Below are 18,216 nucleotides of genomic sequence, written 5' to 3'. Positions count from 1 at the left end.
TTCTCCTTCCCACTTTCGCCAAAGTGCTTGCGCATAGGGGTCATACGATTGTTGGGGTTGGTTGTATTATTTTAGGGTCTACCTTACAATTACAATTATTACCTTACAATTATTTTAGGGTCTACCTTGCGCCTTGAGCGACTGTTGCTGTGATTTGGCGTAAATAAAATTGAATTGAATTGAATACAACGACTTCTCGCTGCTTTCGATAGGTTCCACATTTTGGTGATTCATCTTCCTGAATTCAGTGGTACCCTGAGTCTTCTTTTAGATATACAGTTTGGTTTAGTTACCTCAGTCAGGTTTAACCTGAAATTAAGCTGTCTTGTTTCATTATTTAGCTAGGACACTCAAGTCACCTTTGTTTCTATTGCACATTTAAAACAACAGGAGTTCTATCCAGTTAAAGCAGATGTATTTATACTCCAGGTCTACAAAAACTCAAGTACCACAATTCACATAACAAACACCAGTCAAATAGAAATGACTATATAAACAATGTCTAAGAATACAAATAGCAGCTGACATAAATGAGCAGGAATAAAACATTCACAATGGACATGATAAAAACCACGAGGCCCCTCAAACTTAACTCAAACTGAATACAAATAAAAGTCAGTCTTCAGATTTGATTTAAAAACAGTCACCTGTTTGACAGGTTTTTATATGGGATGGCAAATTATTCCAGAGCCTGAGGGCTATAAAAACAAAGATGCGGTTGCTTTTAGGCTTTAGGCGAAAAGGGGATGCTGAGAGACGTTGCTGGAGGATGACCTCAGTGACCTCAAACCTGGAGGCAAAATTTGGGCTTAAAACATCCGTGAACTATTGTGGAGCTGATCCTCAGAGGGCTTTTAAAGTAAATAATAAAAATTTAAAAGAGGCTCTATGTTTCACAGGTAGACAGTGCGACTGAGCTAAAAAGGAGGGATGTGTTGTCAGGCAGTTAGAAGTCAAGCAGCAGAGTTGTAAACCAACTACAACTGAGAAAGATACTAATACAGGGAGTTATTGTATTCTAACCAAAAAGTGATGAGGGCACGACTAACTGTTTCTAAGTCCTTATGATAAATATATAAATAAAGATTTGTAAAAAGACAGCTTATCTATCGTGAATCATATCTTTTTCTGTAACCCCACACAAAAATGACTCTTTTATTTTGTTTGAAATGTCTCCATATAAGCATACAATATTGTATTGTAGCTTAAAATGGCAGTGTGTAAAATCTTACTACTAGATGTCTGTAGATTGCAGACTGCAGTCAACACACATGGGATGCTTACCATTTGTTCCAGAAGACAGTTTTATATAAACACAGAGGCATTTCGTTCTCTTTTTTCACCATATTCCAAAACTATGTCATCACAATAACGTGATTGCTCAATTGTAACGTTGATCCTAGACCAGGCATGTCATATAGACCCTGTACTGTTAGTGTAAAAAATATTTTTATACAAACTATATTTGAATATTAACAATTGGTAATAAATCAGAAAATACAAACCTGTGTGTAAATATTTTGCAGTATTTTATGTTTTCACCTTATGAATGCTGGCCACCATTAATCTGTAGTGAGTGTACTCAGGCATTAAAGTGACTCTGGACCAAATCTGCCCTGCAGTCTTTTTGCTATCTGGGCAGGCCACTGTTTGCCTCAACTGTCAATATGCAGATGAGAGGCGTCCACGTCTATTTACTTTTAGGAGGCTGTAAAACTTGAATATGAGTTGATGTGTCAGCGATGTTCACTTCTGTTCAATGGCACAGACACTGTGATCAGTTTTTGAAGATATCCTGTTAGCTGTTAGCCACCATTAAACTCGGTTAGCCGCTGTTAACTGGTGTTAGAGAAAATTGGAACTTTGAAGTTAATATAACATTATTGGACTTTGGCACTTTGCAAATAAACTCATATGACGTGAGAATGTAATCAAACTGTTTATCAGAGGGAAAGTGTGATTTTTAGGAAACTCCATTAGCTTGCACAATGTTAGCTTATAAACAGCTGTTTTTAAGCTAGCCAGCCTTGAGCTGTCCGGATTCTCTTCTTCTTCCCTTTTGCAAGTCTCCAGACGCATACATAAGATGCGATTAGGTGGAACATGATGACCATCTTGGCCATTGTAGTCAAGATGGTGGAGCAACACGGTAGCTGCCACAAACCGGTGTTAACTCCTGTGTATTTTTAATGGATGAATTCAAAGTTATGACAATGCATAAATTTGTTGGAACAATTACTGTACATTTATGAGAATAACATTCTTTGACTCTATTAAATACATTTTTTAAAAAAAACAACTGTCTGTACTTTTAAGATGCGCATAAAAATTCCACGTTTAAAAGAACAGACATAAAAATGGCAAAATATGAAGATAGTTGTAGCACTTCTCAAATCACTGGTTAACATATGAATGTTGTGCAGGTGAAATTATGTTCCACTTACAGAAAAGACAGAAAAGAAATGAATGAATGTAACTTAATAACTAACTATTCTTTAGACCAGTGTGTCAAACGTAAGAACAAGCCTAACAAAGAGCTTAATCTGTACGACTGCGTGGCTGGTGCATTTCTCTATGATGACAGTGAAATGACTGAACATGGAAAAAATTAGTCAGAGCGTTGAAGATGCATTTATTTTCTCAAGACTTCATTAGCTTTTCGTCATCAATTTTTCTGAATGGGTGGTTCATCAAATGTGAACGTTTCCACAATATAAATCTTGAGACTAAAAGAAAAATGATCCAATACTTTTGCGTCCCACTTGAGATCAAGTGGCCCGTGAACTAAAACGATTCTGCTGCTTTAAACACTGACTACTTTGGATTCAGTTCAAGTCTGGTTTTGATTCATGCTCGGAAACCAAGAGAGAATTTTCAGCCTACTTTTATGGAGCTTGTCATCAAAATAGACATAGGAGAGCAATATTTCTGCAACACACACATATGGTAATGATCTACCCAAATCAGTTTGCACACATTGCTCCTCAGCAATAAAGTAAAGGGTGGAGATCACTGCAGGTAATAATTAGACAAAATCATTGAGAGCAGTCAGTGTGAAAGTGAAGGCAGATTATGTTGTCATTGTGAAATTTCAGCTTCAAACACCAGCTGTTTGACGAGGATCGCGTTTTCAGCGTGGAGGAAAACAAAAAAGCAAAAGCAGCGAGCGTGACTGAAGTGCAGAAACTTGTGTCGAGATCACCACAAAAAAAAGTCAAACACATTTCGGTGTTTTTGACCTATGAGTCACATTTCCTTGTGATGAAATAAAAGCCAGCTGAATATGAAGAACAACAGGATGTGGGGGATGGCAAGGGCAATCAGCCAGTCATACGGACCAATAATGATGAGACCCGCCAATTTGAATTAAAGGAAGCTGAAGACAACATGCAGCGAGTGACATAAAGAACATTTTGTCTGCTGCGCAGGGTGAAATCTTCTTAAATTGTGTGTATGTGTGCGTGTGTGTGTGTGCAGAAAGCAGAACTGTGAGTGAGACATTAAGAAGTTTCTAATCCTCAAAAACTTTGACTTCACCTTACAAAACCACAATCTCCACCCTTTCCTTGAAACCACACTGTTACGCTTCAGAATTTCACCACCCTTGTTGGCCCGTGCGACCCTTTGATTTGCAGGCTGGTTTGTCAGTTTACTGACAATGTCGGCAGTCATCAGGTCGCACAGCAAACAGAGGTTTATGGGTGACACCCAGGCTGGAGGTTTGTTTGAGGGCACCTTTGATCGGCTTTGCAGAAAAGGAAAGACAGTCACAGGAAGGGTGGCGAGGTTTTAAGGGCAATTCTACAGAGCGCTGGCATGCTTTTTCATCTCATGTCAAGTCTTTACATATCTCCATCTGATCAAGGAGTCTTTGGCCATATTTGAATTAATTAAACTGATTTAACAGGAACATTGCTTCACACCACCAAGGGTCCACATTTAGTCATTTGACTAAATCCAAACCAAATTAATGAAAGGTCATCAAACAGCATCCACCATGAGAGAGTCACACACTGTATACACAAAGTATAGGTAGTGGGTCTGTGAAGTCAGTGCCTTAAACATGCATTCAGAATTTCCCTTTGTTGCAAAAATAAGTCCAACAATATAGCAAGCTGTGGGAAAGCAGCCCTGGGCTCGCTTGAGCCATGCCCCCAGGAGACACTTTCCTCAAAGTTTACAGACTCGATTGCTGTTTTCAAGTCTTCCTGAATGGAAAATGTCGTTTATTTTATTCTCTGTTGTGCCCAGAAGGTACCCTTTAGGGTATGTCTTTATAATATACACTGTTTTCACTATGAAAATATGGGATTCCTCCACTATACAGGGAGTGAGACCTCTATTGTGGGAGGGAAAAAAGGAGAACATACACATAAGATATTGTTTCTGTTTATATTGTATACAGTTTAGAGTTTACATTCATTCAACTCTTTTGAAAGCCGTCAGATAAACAAAGCACACCTTTGAGAACAAGCCACTCGGTAATGCAGCATTCATTCATGGAAATCAGTTTAAGTGTCCCACTGTTGCTTTGCTGAATTCTTGAATCTCCTAATTGGATGAGTCTAATTGTAAAACCTGGCTCAGTTTACTTTTTGAGGACCTGCCAAGGACTCATCTACATTTTAAAAATGACTATTGAGGTGGAGAAGGGAAGCTTGTATTGAAAAGATCTCGCAAGTGTTGCATTATGTATGCCTCGTGTAAAGGTGTGAGGCCTCTCAAATCTAAGCAGCTGGCCTGGTAATTGCAAAAAAAAGGTGAAAGATACCATAGACTCACGGACCAGTATATGTAAAGGCTGTGGAAGCTAAATAGTCTTTTATAAAGCTGTGTAGTGTTTGCTCTTTAGTGCTGCTGTCAGCAATTTCTTAAAGAGGATTTAGGAGAGACTTGAAGCAGCTTCAGTTGCACAATTCAACCAACAGACATTAGTTTCGGCAATTTGCCACTGGCTGTAAATAAGTTGGACTTCACTCACTGGAATGCAAACAAAGCCTTGTCCTTTCATTCCCACAGCCACATGGACATTGGGAAACTGTCTGATTTCAAACTTTGGTGAGGTGCCAGCAGGCTTGTGCTTTTACAACCTCTCCTCCCTTCATGTCACGTGTTTTCAGCACGTGGTGACTGTGATATTTTCCCTCCACTCCTTGTCCTGTAACAGGACAGTTAACCTCATGTCAGGACACGTCAAGCTGCCAGGTACTGCCTTCACAGAGAGGAATGTGTTTGTATGCGTGGACACGTGCTGGAAAGGAGAGGCCACTCCCACGGCCGACTCGAGAGAGAAAATTTGAAAAAACAGGAAGCGGCCTATGGAAAGAAATCCTTCACCGTGCACAGCAGGCATGCTAAACAAAACGGCAGACGGGCTATTCTTAGAGATCAAATGTGGAAAACTGGCTTTGGGTGAACTCAGGCTGAAAGCTGAAGGAAGTTTAGGCCCACGATGTGTACAAATAATGTGTATATCCCGAAATATGAATAAAGTTTCTCTAAACTGGTCTGTCAGTTCTTTCAGTTAGTTTTTGCCAGAAAGCAGTGAAAAAAAATTACAAAAACAAACGTTGGTTAGAGGCTCTATTGTGATTCGTGCAGCCATCAGAGAGCATTTCCTACATTATAAATCACTTTATTAATCAGAAACAACTCACTGTTCCGCTTTGAATGAAATTTCAATATCTCCCTCTGGGCAACCAATTAATTATTAATCATTGACAGGAAACCTGCTGCCTTTTCAAAGAAAGCAGTCAATTAGCAGGGTAATAAACTGACTACACTCACATATAAAGTATATTCAAATGCATCAAAGGCTGAGAATTGCATTAAAGTATTGATCTATTGAGCCTTTTGTACATTTTTTAATCTAGGCCTTATTAAAGACCGAGAGATACATCTATGAACTGATAGTCCTAATTTTAAATATGAATTTTAGTATTCGTACCTCACCAAACCAGCTCAACTCCTTAGCAGGACATACAGACTGAACATTGAGACTTTCTTATAGAACAACTGGTTTCAGCTCAAAGACGTGGCAATCATGAAGCCAGTGAGCACTTTTAGTCCCTTAAACTCTGCACGAGTGGTTATGGCCATTAGAGCTCAACACTTTCGATCTTTGATGGTCTTGCCAGCACCATAAAGGTTTAAGTTTGTCAAGCTCAACTTAAACCTGATTTTATTGAATAATTCTGACAAACCATCTTTAAAGAATTTTAAGTTTATTTTAAAAAGTATTATTCATTCACAAACTACTTGCAAAGAAATATAATTTTAAAATCCTGCGTGATAAAACTCACAGAAAGAAGAGGCTGCTATTCATCTCATTTCAACGCACATCAGATCTTTATTTCAGCAGCTCCCCTGCGAGCCTGAACCAAAATACCAAAAGCACCCTGCTCATTATAAACCAACATTATTAGCTCGGCAGAGGGTTAGACATTTCTCTCTGGATTTTAAAAGGTGTCAAAGCGAAACAAAAGACTTCTTATAAGACAGAGGAAAAAAAAAAAAAAAAAAAAAAAAAAAAAAAATCTGTCCACACTTGCTGACCTGCAGCATCAGAGAAATCTCACTGCAAAGTAAACAGGTAGCTTGGTTTGCTTTGGCATCTTCTGACTGAGGAAAATAATTATTGCAACAGATGTGGGTGGAGGTGATGGGGCAAAGCTCTGCATTGATCTTGTGCTTTCACATGTTATCATTAAGTATCCAATTTGCATTTTGGAATGCCTGGAGAAATGCACACTTCAAAGAATACTCAAATCATTCTTTAAAAACAAAAAGTTGTGTACATATATATATGTATATATATATATATATAAAAAAAAATAAAAAATCTTGGGGACAGGGACACCTCTCTAATTCAAGTTTTTTTTTTCTTTAATTAAGTGCTGATATAATGTAGTACATGACATTAAAAGAAAAAAAAAAAAAAAAAAAATCCAGTGGGGGGGGGACTGAAAGACAAAGTCCTGGCAGTGTGGTCTGTTTGTATATTGCAATATGGCACTGATTCATATCACTAATGCCAGCTTATATTTAAAAAAAAAAAAAAAAAAAAAAAAGTAAAAGGAAAGGTAAAAAACAGGCAGTATGTCCTAGTGGTTTGTTTTGTTAAAACATACAAATTGTTTCAAATCACCTTTATAAAATCTGTTCACTGCACTGCTGATTTCTTCAAGGATCAAGGGTCCGTCATTTCACATCCTTCCCTCTTTAACTCGCATAAATAACTAAATTGGCTATAAATGAAACTTTGTAGGAAATTTAAAAATCCCTTTTTCTGCTGGCGCAATCACAGAAGGCATTTCTCCTTGGTTAGAGTGAGGCGTTAGACACATGAGGAGGTTGCACTGAGTCTGTTTCATGGAGAGGCAGTGTGTTTTAGCGGGAGGTTGGGAAGATGAGGATGTGCTCACAGCTTCTTCAGTCGTCCGTACATCTCCCTCTTACTGCGCTCTCCGGCCCAGGTGCGACTCTTGAGGCGGCACTTCCTCAGGTCCTCCTTGAAATCCTCATGGTGCATGGGTCGGTAAGACTGAGGTTCACATTGTGCCTGCACAAGAGAACGAGATGAGAGGATTCAGAGGACTGAACAGCTGAGATTCATGTGGGTCTGAGATAACTGATATGCTAAAACATGAGCATGCAGTTCTTTGGACTAAAACGAAGCATTATGCTCCAGATACACAAGGCCTCACCAGCATTTATATTTCACTCCTTGAGAATCAAATCAAACCCAACCTGAAAATGAGGGAAGAAGTCCTTGTAGCCGCCCTTGAGGATGTAGAGCTCGGGGTAGTGAAGTTTGGGATACTCGTTCATGGCGCGGTCTTGCTCTCTGACGAAACGGCACATTCGGGGGCCGCGCTCCGAGGAGAACTCGCAGTGGAAGATGATGACGATTCGCTTGTCTGGGCTGGATGGGACAATCGGGTTCTTGAGGAGGAAGTCCTTCACCTGGTCCTCCTGGTGTAGGTTTAGCGCTCCCTGGAACAAAAACAAATACTCTTAGAGCTCAGGGATGGATCACCTACAGAGAAGTCTTTACATCATCATCCCCCCCCCACAGTTGTTACTGAAAACATCCATCACTGATTTTCACATCGTTCTGTGCGATTTTCCAACACAAATTAGGAAACACTCGAGTTTTATGTATACTGCAATATCTGTCACTGACTCACCTTGATATGTCCTCCTTCAAACTCATAAGGATAGCGGCAGTCAATGACGATGACTTGTTCAACTACATGATCAAACTGGCCAGTGAGAGCTGCCACCATCTAAAGACCACACAGAACAAGAATATACTTTTAATGTTTTCAAAAGGAGCAGTGATTACTGAGGGACTGAGCGCTTTGACACAGTACGTCTACTCACCATGTCTGAGATAATGTATTTGAGGTCTTGGTGTTTTCCATCCACTGTGGGTAGAACGAAAGGCTAAAAGACGAAAGAGGATTCGTTGTTCCACTTTTTCAAGCAACTAACTAACAAGCACACAGAAGAGTTTTCATTCTCCCTTACCTTGGTGAAATCACCTATTAGCTCATTAGAACCAGCCTCACTGTCCAACAGCTTTTCAATCTCTGCCTGGCAGAAGGACTTGGACCTCTGGAGCAGTGAGCAGCCCTGGAAAGAGAGGAGAGGGACACTTACCGAGGTAGCCAAGGAGGAAATGAAGCGATTTAAGATAAGCTTCAAAGCCTGGAACAATAGCCAGTAAGCCTCAGTGGATGTTTCAGAAGCTGGGTGACAGATGGTCAGTGGAGATTTTTTAAATCACGCCTACAGATCATTGCTGTCTGTTCAGAACAGCAGCTCCATGTTATCACTGGTTTTAAATGTTTCAATCAGAAAAGAACTTAACCTCGACAGCACGTTTTTGTAACACAAGACAGTTTTCATTCATCTTGCACCGTGTGGCTTAGACCTGAGCAATGCTGTAAGACCAATCTCAGCATGCATGCACTTCATCCTGTTTTCATTTAAAAGAGGATGCTGCTACTTCCTCCCATTCACCTCAGCTCCTCGTGTTATTGGCCAACATGTTAAAATGATCTCAAGTCATCCAACTAACTTGTATCAACTATCACAACAACAAAAGTGTCCAAGGCAGTATGGCCTTACCATTCTTGGGGATTCTGGGTTTTGTTCCAGGGTGGTTACTTGCGTTCCTGCAAGGCTACGCCGCCTCTTCACTCTGATGGGTGTATTTTCATCTCCGGGGCGGTCAGCGCGCTTCACAGAGAGACGGGAAACAGGACTGGGCATCGAAGGGGAGCGAAACAGGCTTCGTGGTCTGCACCGAATCACAGGCTAAAGAAATGCGAGAATAAGTAAATTTCTGAATTCGACCCACATTTTGCGTGAGGTGCTACAACTTATGACAGCAAAGCATCAAAATTTATTCTGGGTGATTGCATCAAAATACATCAGGACTATTCTTTATACTATGCTGTGACATATTGCGTTTGTTGTAAAATGGTTGTCAAGATGGATAAGTCATCTGTGGCTACTGAGAAAACCAGGCACACACTTTACATACTGCACCTAAAGTATGCACACTTACAGAGTCTTCTCCTATACTGTCAGCCACCAGTGGGGCAGTGAGTAAGCTGGCCATGCCCATCGGTACCCCAGAGTCATTCTGCAAACAACAAATGGGTGACGTTAAAAATCAAGTCTGACAAAAAGGAATTGCAGAAAAAAAAATGAATCCATAAAAACATGAATGGCAGGGACTCACCTCCATGTTGTCATCAAGTACATCCAAAAAGCCATCGTCTTCATCATCATTTGATGAGGTGAGGGAGGAACTTCTCAGAAACATGGGGCTGGAGTCATGAAAGTCAAGCTGCTGCACCGGAGGAGGTGAAGAAAGCTTTATATAAAAACGAAAAAGAAAAAAAAAAAAAGTCAGTCAGCATCTTTCGAGAAGCAGATCACCCTTTTTAACTTGCAGACAGATTCTTCACATACCATGAGGGCTGGTGCGGAGCTGGGACGGCAGGCAAAGGTATCCTTAGACTGCCCGTTGTTAAAGGATCGCCCACGACACCGCGACGCAGGTTTGGTGGGTTTCTTGAATTCAAAGCTTTCCTGAAAGAAAAACCAAACAAACAAACAAAAAAAAAAAAAAAAAAAGGCATTTTAAACTTGACAGATAAAAGCACCTGCTAATGACACTAATAATATTCTAATAATTTCCACTTACATAAAATGCAAATATCCCATTTTTAACCCAAATGATGAAATGCCGTCTCCACAGTAATAAAAGCTCATTTAGCATTACCTTAGTTCTAAGGCAGTGAGACTTAAGTAAATGATTTTGATCCAACTGACCTCTGGCATGTTCTCCTTATTCTCATGCTGAGAGGTGGATACTTGGGAAGGTTGCTGACCAAATACTCCATAGCGGTTTGGATCATTTTGCTGCCCCTTCAGAGCTGGACTGAAGGCCATGAGCTGGAGCTGAGTGGGGGAATAAAAGGGAATCAGTTAGCAACGCGTTTAGGCTTATCCTCCACTGTACGGTTTGTTTAAGTTGTGTTTTATGTGTACTGTCAACTCCTCTTTAAGATTAAATGCTATTCAAGCGCCAAAATCACAACTACAACAGGACATTATCTGTTATCTCTGGGGATAACAGATAATATGTGTACGCATAACACACAAGCTGTAAAATACTTACGGGCAATGAGTTGATTCTTCGAATTGGCATTCTCCTATAATCAACAGATGGCAGAGAAAAGAATTGCAGTCAATATAAAAAAAACAACACCCCACCGTAATAAGGAGATAAGATTTTTTTTGGCTTGAAAATTAAACTGCTCTGCAATGTTGCTTTTAAGGGGGGGGGGGGGAAATAATACCAGGTACAAAACTTACTCATTGACAACTCTGCTTGATTCTCGAATGGCTTTTTCAAATCTGTAACAGAAAGAAGAGTAAGGAATGCTTCAAAAATTACAAACCTAATATATTCTTGCAATAAGATCAGCTAAGAAAAGAGACTAGGAAGGCCTCAACTGTCAGTCGAAACATTGCATACTCATAAACTACAAAGAATCTGGGACTCTATTGAGACACCGAGAGGAACGGTTGGACTTGAGGAAGTTGGGTGAATGCATGGAGGCAAGACGTACTCTTTGCATTGGGAGTACGGCCCACCTGTATGCTAAATAAGTGGGCCTGAGAGCTCAGGGGGTGGGAGGGAGGTCAGGGGAAGGGATGCGGAAATCAGCTAATCTACCATATGCTTGCTGGAGCCGATGCTGCCAAGCCCCCTTTCTGCAAGAGCTCTTTTGTTTGTCGAGGGGGGAGCGTGTCCCATTCAGCGCAGACCACAAGAAGGGAGGGCAGCTGTTCTCTGGGGGTGCCCTGATTTCAATAGCTGACGCAGAGAAACTCCAGCCCTCAATTCCCTATTGAAACAAGGCTGCAGTAGAAGAGTGTGCCAAAGCTCAGAGGGGGTGGGTTATCAAACCAGAGCACGCACGCCACATCCTCCCCCCATCATGGAAAACTCCTAGCAACCTAACAGCTGTAAAAGGAGGTGAATGAAGTCTTGAGCACCAACTGCTGCAAAAGAACTCACATCAGACCTCGGCAGATGTCTGCAGGGCAGAGACTCACCCAACTGAGAATAAGGAAAAGGGCCACCCAAGATTAGGCAGCTGAGGGTATGCTAACAAACTGATCAAGATAACAACGCTGAGCACAAGTGCAACAGTATTTTCAGTGAGCAGCACTAGGGTTTCCAACTGATTTTACAGAGCATATTGTCCCAGTTATATTACTTCCCACCTACAAAATTGCATTATTTAACTATTAAGTTAAGTCCATAATATGTCACACTACATTGATTTAGAAAGTAAAGCTCACATGGTGTATCAGCTAATCTGCTTTGTCTAAGAAAAAGGAGCGAGGTCATCGTCTTAAAGTCAACGGCAGAAATATTAATCCCTCAGATGGGAAATGGTGCTTAGCGCTGCTGAACCCTAGCACTGGGGTGGGGGTGGAGGGTCGGGTGAAGGGGCAAAAGGGTAAGGAGACACACTGCTCAAAGGCTGATAACAATAGTCAGAAGGAGGATAGTTTAACTTACGTGTCTTCCACTTCGATGGCATCTAGTGGGCTGGGGAGATCCATGCCCAGGCCTGAAGGAAGAGATATGTGTCACTAATAGATGATTCTGACCTGCCACATGTATACACACATTTCTCATATTACAGTGCATAGGTGAGCTGTCTGGTGGAGTAAGGACTTTACATTAGAAGACTGGAATTACAAATAAATTAAAAAAAAAAAAAGAATAAATAAAAGACTATACTTGATACATTTGAGCCGTAACTGGCAAATTACAATACATAAAATATTACTGCAGCTAAAATAAATAATACAATACTACATTCCGCATAACCGTATCGAATCTTGTGACTTGAAATCAAATTCAGTCCATGAACATTTGGCCTTATAGCATCAATTAGCACAGACAATAGCTTTAACGGGGTCTCACCAGCATCAGATGAGACGTCAGAGGCAAAGGAGGGAACCTTCTCGAGGGGTGCATGCTTTCTCCTTTTCGGGGTATCACATTGGCTGCACGACAAAGAAAGAAACAGAAAATTTTCCTTAATGTCAAGACTGAAACGTATTGTGCATTGCAAAAAACCGATCAAAAAGAATAAACAGATGACAGGGTAGTTAGTGGTTTGAAAAACGGGAACTGCAGTTACATGAAAATAATTAACAAATAAAAACGTCTTAGTAGTACCTTCCGAGTCCAGCTAAATTGTTCATGTCCATAGCCAAATTGGTAACAGGAGACAGCACAGCCGTGGGCCCAGGGGAAAACAGATTCCTGCAGTGCGAGGTCTTAGTGCTGTGCTCAGGCAGAGAGAGCAAGGAAAGCTCGGGGATCCGGTCGGGCCTGTTCGTCTTAACAGGACTAATCCTGCTAAAAAAAGATTCCATGTTGCTTTTTTCGCTGTCAAATCTGTGCAAAAGTCACGCGGGGGTACTACTGTATGATAGATTTGGTTTGAATTTCGAGTCGGAGAAAGCAAGACAGTCCAAGTTTCGAGCTAACCCGGAAGCTAAGCAGCTAGCTAGGCACAATTGAGATTACATTTCCAAAAATACGAAGCAAAACACCGGCCGTAAGTTAGACGGTGGTTCCGTGAGGTGTAAAACCTAGATTTGGTCTTTCCAAATCACTAAAGCCACATAACTGTTGTTTATGCCAGATAGTTACAGCACAAGGTACCTCCTCTCTGACAACCCCTGATTTGTGAGGAAAGGACTGAAGCTGCTCGTATTTATGTTCAAAATAGAAGCTCAGAAGCGGCAATATTTGAGCCAACCAGCGACGTTGTTACATCTGGAAAACCAATCAGAGCGCGAAAGGCGTCTCCGCTGTTGTCTTCTCACCGGATGAGGGAAAAAAGGAGGAGGATATGACACAATATTCATCTTTTTTCCTCGCAATTCTTTTGTTCTGAGAAGAAATTTGAATGTTTTTATTTTTTATTTTTTATTTACCGGGACTATACACTCAGAAAAACATGTCTTCAGAGTACTTTATTAGTTTTTCAATTTGTGGAGTAAGATTTACTTAACTGTAAATGATGGATTTGATAGGGAACTTCGAACAACAATGGACAGTCTTGCAAACTCAAATCTACGATTAAGGGCATCAATAATAATCTAACCTCAAGTACAAGCTGAAACAAAACGTTCTCCCTCATATTTTCATGAATATTTTTAGTGAAGGCAGAAATATCAAAGTACTTTTTAAGTGAAAGACACTGACAAAGTAAAAAAGCATAAAAATGCTTGCATGATTTTAAGTACAAAGCATTATCAACGTTAGGTTTAAAACATGAAATCAATTGCAGAAATTACAAAAATGCTTCAAGTGGGTGTTTTTGGTTGTGTGTGTAACAAACTTGTCAAATACAGAAAACAGATATCCATTGTTGTTCAAAACAAATTATAAGTACAGTACTTCAATAATAGTTAAGCATAAAAGGCCCAAATATGTTACATAAATCTTACAGATGAACCGCAGGTTGTTCCTTAAGAGGACTGAGCTGCACAAAAATTTGGTAAATCCCATTGTAACACTGATTGTGTGCATGCTTAATGGCAGAGTGAGTCAGTCAAAGAAATCAGCTTCTCGCAGGGTGAACATGTATTAAGAACACCACGTTATATCTCTTGTGCTTTTCTTTCTGAAATCATGTTGAATGCATGAAACATTTTATTGATTAGGTGAGAAAATAGAACTCATGTTCTAATGAATGCTCCTTGTTGATTGTGAATGCTGTGGGGTGATATGGGAGTTGTTAGGGCTTCAACCAATTGTTTTAAAATTCATGTTATTTGAAATGAAACATCACAACCTGGCTCCTAAAATTACAACTAAATGTTTTAGAAAGCATCTCAAATAGAATGAACCCATTTTCATGCTGCTGGACAATATAGTTTACCACACATATGTTTCAATTTAAAGCATGGACTTTTGACTGTACAATGTAATGATATTATAAACTGCAAAAAATGTAAATGGTTCATGATTTCTGTATTTGTACAGCAGGTTATTACGTAGGTTCTGGTTCTAGCTGGTTTCAGCACAGACTTTTTTATTTCCTTTTATGCTTATCCCAATCTCCTATGTGCAGTGGGCTAACAGTCATAAAGTTTGTACATGCTCGCTGTTGACTGATATGCTACCATATCTTGAACTGAAAGGCACACACCTTCCTGCAACTAGTTCAACCAGACAATTGAAGTTGTCCAACCGACAAAACCAGACAGATGTTCGTAAAACCACATCGGTATTCTGCCTGAGGTTAATGTCAGGCTTTATTTTTTGCTTTCATCCATCTCTGCGTGATTCATTTCGAAACTTCTTCCACCAGCAGTCCAGGTTTCCCACATTTTGATTGCATTCACAAAGCTAAGGGCGCAGTGGTGTATAGTTGAAAATCTGATATCTTATCACTCATTTTAACATGACAACAGTGATTTAGTATTTCAGTGAGAAGATCCTCGGCTAACATTTTCAGCAAAGTCGGTGTGTTGACCCTGTGACCTTCTGGTTTTAATCGCTGTTCGCTGGACTTCGCTCAGCTAAAGTATCATTGTAACTGCCATCTCAAATGTAAATGAACTTTCTTTGGAAAGGTGTGAGCACAGCGATACGACCCAAGGCTCCACACCCCGCGAGTGAAAAAGGGAGACAAAAGGTGGGAGAGGGAAGATGAATCATCCCAAATGAACCCCCATCAAAACTACTGCTCCCACTTGATACTGCTAGTGCACTCACACCACAACCTCGGCTGCACAAACATGCAAATAAGACTGAGATCACTGAGAATCATTCTACTTTAAACAAGACTCTATACCATTCAAGTAATCCGATAGCATAAACATGTTGATTTTTTGGATTTATGAGAATTCATTTTCCTTCACACTTTAAAGAAATAATGCTGACATCAGTTTATGTATTTGTTGTTACTTTAAATAAGTGAATTGTAACCAAATACAGAATAATTGCAACATGTGTTACATGTTGCAATTGCAAAAGAAGCACACGTAGAAGGGTAGAATTGGCCAGAAGTATTACATTTTCCCAGAGTTAGCCATGATTGCACTTTCTGAGCTTCTGATCATACCAGGCTACCGTTTATTCATAATTGCAAAGATACACATCCACATACACAAACATTTGCAAAACCTCAGACTCGTTCGGCAAAATCACTCAAATGCCTCACAACCGTTCTTATCTATTTCAAAACCACACAACAATTTCAGATCACATGCACACACACAGTCAAAATAACAACACTACTGAGCATTCAGTATTCAAACCAATCTCTGAACCAAATTTTCTGTCTTTTGTTTTTACCACTTTTACTTAATTAGATAAAGTTTGTAAATCTCATTTAGCCTTTTTGCTTATCTCTAAATATGTTCACATATCATTAAACACAACTACAACACATCTGCGCTGTAGTTGTGCCTATTGCGATACCCATTACACATCACAAGTGAATTGGTGTGCAAAATGTGTGTCAGAGAGTGATAAAGACTACTATGTTTTCTTTATTGTCTCTGGTTTTGTGCTCCATCCAATTTGCTGCAAATCACCTACACTTATGATTGCAGTACACCAAGTCAATACAGCTTTAAATATCACTGCAAGGGCAATGGCATTATGCAAAGCATGCTGCTGTGGAGTTTTTGCACCATAATGTACAAAGTGAATCAGCAGACTCTTGAAATTTGCTTGACAACTGTAATCCATCACAGTCAGCTTATGTCAAAATAACATCTTTATTATCAAGACTCAGCAAACACAATGTTTAACTCAAACTTTTCTACAGTTCTACACAGACGGGCTGACTAGGAGGGTCACACTGCGCCATAATTATAGATAAGACCCAAACAAATAAACAGTAAAATGATGATCCAGGGAGCTTTTAAAACGTTATAGTGATTATCTCGGTATACTGTTGTGAACTGTTGTAAAGCCCCTGTGCTACTTGGGGGAAAAAACTAAAATCACAGTCTGTAAGTTTTAGTCTATAGCAACAAGTTGTTTGACATGGAGCTGTACTCAGTTTTATCTAACGTTTTATATACATTAATAACAGTTAAAGGCACATTTTGCTTCTTGTTCATTTCTGTCAGATCAGTTAGCAGGCTGTTATCTGTGGGCAGCTGTTTGTGTTACTGTGGAATCCTGCAAGTGTGAGTTCATCAGTGCTTTTCCACCAATTGTCCCCCGACTAAACCATCTGCACTCTTTTCAACCCCCTCTGCAGCTGTGTAACTACAAGGGAGCTGAGACACAGAGAGAGAGAAAGAGACACACACGCACACACGCACACACACCTTGTAGTCTCATAGGTGTGAAACTGGACTTTCAAGGTGGACTTTTGAATTTGACTACCGAAGGTCATGGAGTTTGACAGATCTCTTGCCAAAGGCACCGGGGAGTTTAGACTTGTCACTGTGTGAAACTGCAGAGGGTGCATTTCGGCTATAAAACCGTGGCCCACAAGTGTATCACAGATCACTGAAACATTTCTATTATTACAGGAAGTGAGTTTAAAGGAAGTATCTTTAAATTATATGGAATATTTGGGAGCACCTAGTTATTTTTAACTATTAATTTAGGGAGCTTTGACAACTAGCAGACAACCTCAGCAGAGGTTAAGAGCTGATAAAAGCTGCAGCGGTTGATTGGACACTTAGGTACGCATTTGAATTTGTCTTATCTGGAAATGAATCCTGGAAGGAGCATTTACATTCACACTAGTTCAAACAGGCCATTAGCACAGTGACAGAGCACTCAGACTGTCATGTGGACAGAGGAGACAGTTTACCACCTCAGGCTGATGACATCAGAGGGTAATTAACATGGCAGACTGCTCACAAAACAACGTCTCTTGTAGCTGCTAATAATGATCTCTCTGTAGGTTGAACAGCACTGCTGTAGCTATGGCTTTGTTCCTTTACAAAGAAAGAATTAAACAATCAAATTAACTAAATTTATAGGCATGTTTTCTCACTGTTGTTGCAGTCCTGCGTGAGTCAAACGAGCTATCTTCACAGCTTCAATCAATGCAACACAGATTAACCTGTAAATGCAAACTAATATAAGCCCTGTGTTTCCTAATAGGACAATTAAAATGTGCTGTGTGATAAAGAAATCTCAGCAGTGTTAAAAAAAAAAGTGGTACTATGAAAGAAATGCTGCAGTAAGTTAACATTTAACTGCTCCATATATTGTTCTTCTTTTCATTTGACCACTTTATTATGCTTATTTTCTTGCTTTCTCAGAGTTATTACATTTTAAACCTGAACAACCTGCTAATCGATTAGCTTATTTAGCTTTGCTTGAAGATGAAAAGGAGAGGGTAAAACAGCTAGCCTAGTCTGGCTCTCTGCAAAGCTTTAAAAAATGCATTCAATCCAGTTTTGTGACACAGATTCACAACATTTCTTCAAGATGGAGCAGCTTCTCCACCTAAAACACAACTTGTGGTATTTATAGCTGCACAAAGACATAGTTAGGCTAGCTGTTTCAACCTGCTTTCTATCCTTATGCTAAGCTAAGCAGGAGTTACTGGGTAGCTTCATGGCAGCAGTATAACATTTTCCCATCTATAAAATACAGTAGGCAAAACACCATAT

The 18,216-nt window shown here is 39.9% G+C and overlaps 1 protein-coding gene across 1 annotated transcript; it reads right to left on the bottom strand.

The window, feature by feature from the left end:
- Positions 1-6,324: 6,324 nt before the first annotated feature.
- On the bottom strand, positions 6,325-13,316 carry cdc25b (cell division cycle 25B). Its single transcript, XM_084915370.1, has 15 exons — positions 12,785-13,316; positions 12,527-12,609; positions 12,116-12,167; positions 10,897-10,938; positions 10,700-10,733; positions 10,351-10,479; positions 9,988-10,107; positions 9,755-9,889; positions 9,578-9,655; positions 9,136-9,324; positions 8,533-8,637; positions 8,386-8,448; positions 8,190-8,288; positions 7,750-7,995; positions 6,325-7,561 (listed from the first exon to the last, which is right to left on the bottom strand). Exons 1-15 carry the CDS (start codon positions 12,982-12,984, stop codon positions 7,421-7,423), a joined length of 1,716 nt encoding a protein of 571 aa, XP_084771496.1. The 5' UTR covers positions 12,985-13,316; the 3' UTR covers positions 6,325-7,420.
- Between the last annotated feature and the right edge of the window lie 4,900 nt (positions 13,317-18,216).

The sequence above is a fragment of the Perissodus microlepis genome, chromosome 19, assembly GCF_051167445.1.
Source record: "Perissodus microlepis isolate ML-2025 ecotype Zambia chromosome 19, ASM5116744v1, whole genome shotgun sequence".
NCBI classification, from domain to species: Eukaryota; Metazoa; Chordata; class Actinopteri; order Cichliformes; family Cichlidae; genus Perissodus; species Perissodus microlepis.
This window is presented reverse-complemented; position numbering and strand designations above follow the sequence as displayed.

What these genes read in the sequence shown, in the direction of transcription:
- cdc25b (XM_084915370.1), bottom strand. Translation starts at nt 12,984, where the DNA reads ATGGAATCTTTTTTTAGCAGGATTAGTCCTGTTAAGACGAACAGGCCC. An exon ending in AATTTAGCTGGACTCGGAAG is followed by an intron (nt 12,610 to 12,784) that starts GTACTACTAAGA and finishes TTTGTCGTGCAG; the next exon opens with CCAATGTGATACCCCGAAAA. An exon ending in TGACGTCTCATCTGATGCTG is followed by an intron (nt 12,168 to 12,526) that starts GTGAGACCCCGT and finishes CTCTTCCTTCAG; the next exon opens with GCCTGGGCATGGATCTCCCC.